Source organism: Volvox carteri, assembly GCF_000143455.1.
Source record: "Volvox carteri f. nagariensis unplaced genomic scaffold VOLCAscaffold_17, whole genome shotgun sequence".
In the NCBI taxonomy this organism is placed as follows: domain Eukaryota; kingdom Viridiplantae; phylum Chlorophyta; class Chlorophyceae; order Chlamydomonadales; family Volvocaceae; genus Volvox; species Volvox carteri.
This window is the reverse complement of record NW_003307560.1, coordinates 877,697-878,597: the sequence shown is the minus strand read 5'-3', so window position 1 is coordinate 878,597 and position 901 is coordinate 877,697. Positions and strand designations below refer to the sequence as shown.

The 901-nt window shown below is 63.8% G+C and overlaps 1 protein-coding gene across 1 annotated transcript in view; it reads right to left on the bottom strand.

The window, feature by feature from the left end:
- Window positions 1-901, bottom strand: part of VOLCADRAFT_120839 (uncharacterized protein) — a gene marked incomplete at both ends in the record, with an annotated part of 13,285 nt that overhangs the window by 1,055 nt on the left and 11,329 nt on the right. The window contains 2 exons of the mRNA XM_002950025.1: window positions 115-188; window positions 494-643. Coding sequence (XP_002950071.1) covers window positions 115-188; window positions 494-643 — 224 coding nt within the window. The remainder of the gene's footprint in view (window positions 1-114; window positions 189-493; window positions 644-901) is intronic.

Below are 901 nucleotides of genomic sequence, written 5' to 3'. Positions count from 1 at the left end.
GGCGGCGGGGAGGGCGGGAGGGGCGGCGACGGCGGCGACGGCGGCGGGCTGGGCGGGCTCGGCGGAGGGGGTGACGGCGGCGGTGCCGGTGGCGGCGACGGCCATTGCGCTGACATGGTTTTGATGTTGTACAGCGATAGGTACGACTCGCCAAGATAGCGCATCGGGTCGCTTGCGAAGACATCCACCTGGCGGGGTCGTACAGCGCAATGGGCACGTGGGGATGGTGGGGTCCGGAGCTCATGTAGTGGCCACTCCGGGGTGATTGTGACAATGCACGATGTAAGACAACGTGCCGGAGAAGCAGAGCACGTCTTTCCCCCGTCTCCTCCCCCCCCCGGTCGACGTCAACTCCCCAGTCTCAAAATTTCTTCGTGACAATGCACGTGCAGCATCGACACATATTTGCAAACGCAAACAGCATTAACAGCACAGAGACGCATACAGGCGCACACGTCTCTACGGTGTACACACGCACGCCCTGTCCACGCACCTCCCTAGCGAAGTCCTCGGCAGTGATACCCGGGCCCTGCGTAAGGACAACCTTGAAGATGCTGCCCACACCATAATCTGCGAAGTAGACACTGGCGGTGGAGCAGCTCGCTGCACGTGTCGCGATGCGGATGAAGAGACAGGTGGAAGTCTGTTGGATGTACCAACGGGTAACCTCCATGTTAATGGAATATGTGAAGCTGAGAGACAGTTCTAGCACGAGCGGTGGACGCGGGGGCGGCGGTGGGGGCGGTGGTGATGGCGGCGGCGGCGATGGTGGCGGCGGCGGTGGTGATGGCGGTGGTGGTGATGGCGGCGGTGGTGATGGCGGTGGTGGTGATGGCGGCGGCGGTGATGGCGGCGGTGGTGACGGTGATGGAGGCGGCGGTGATGGCGGCGGTGGGGATGG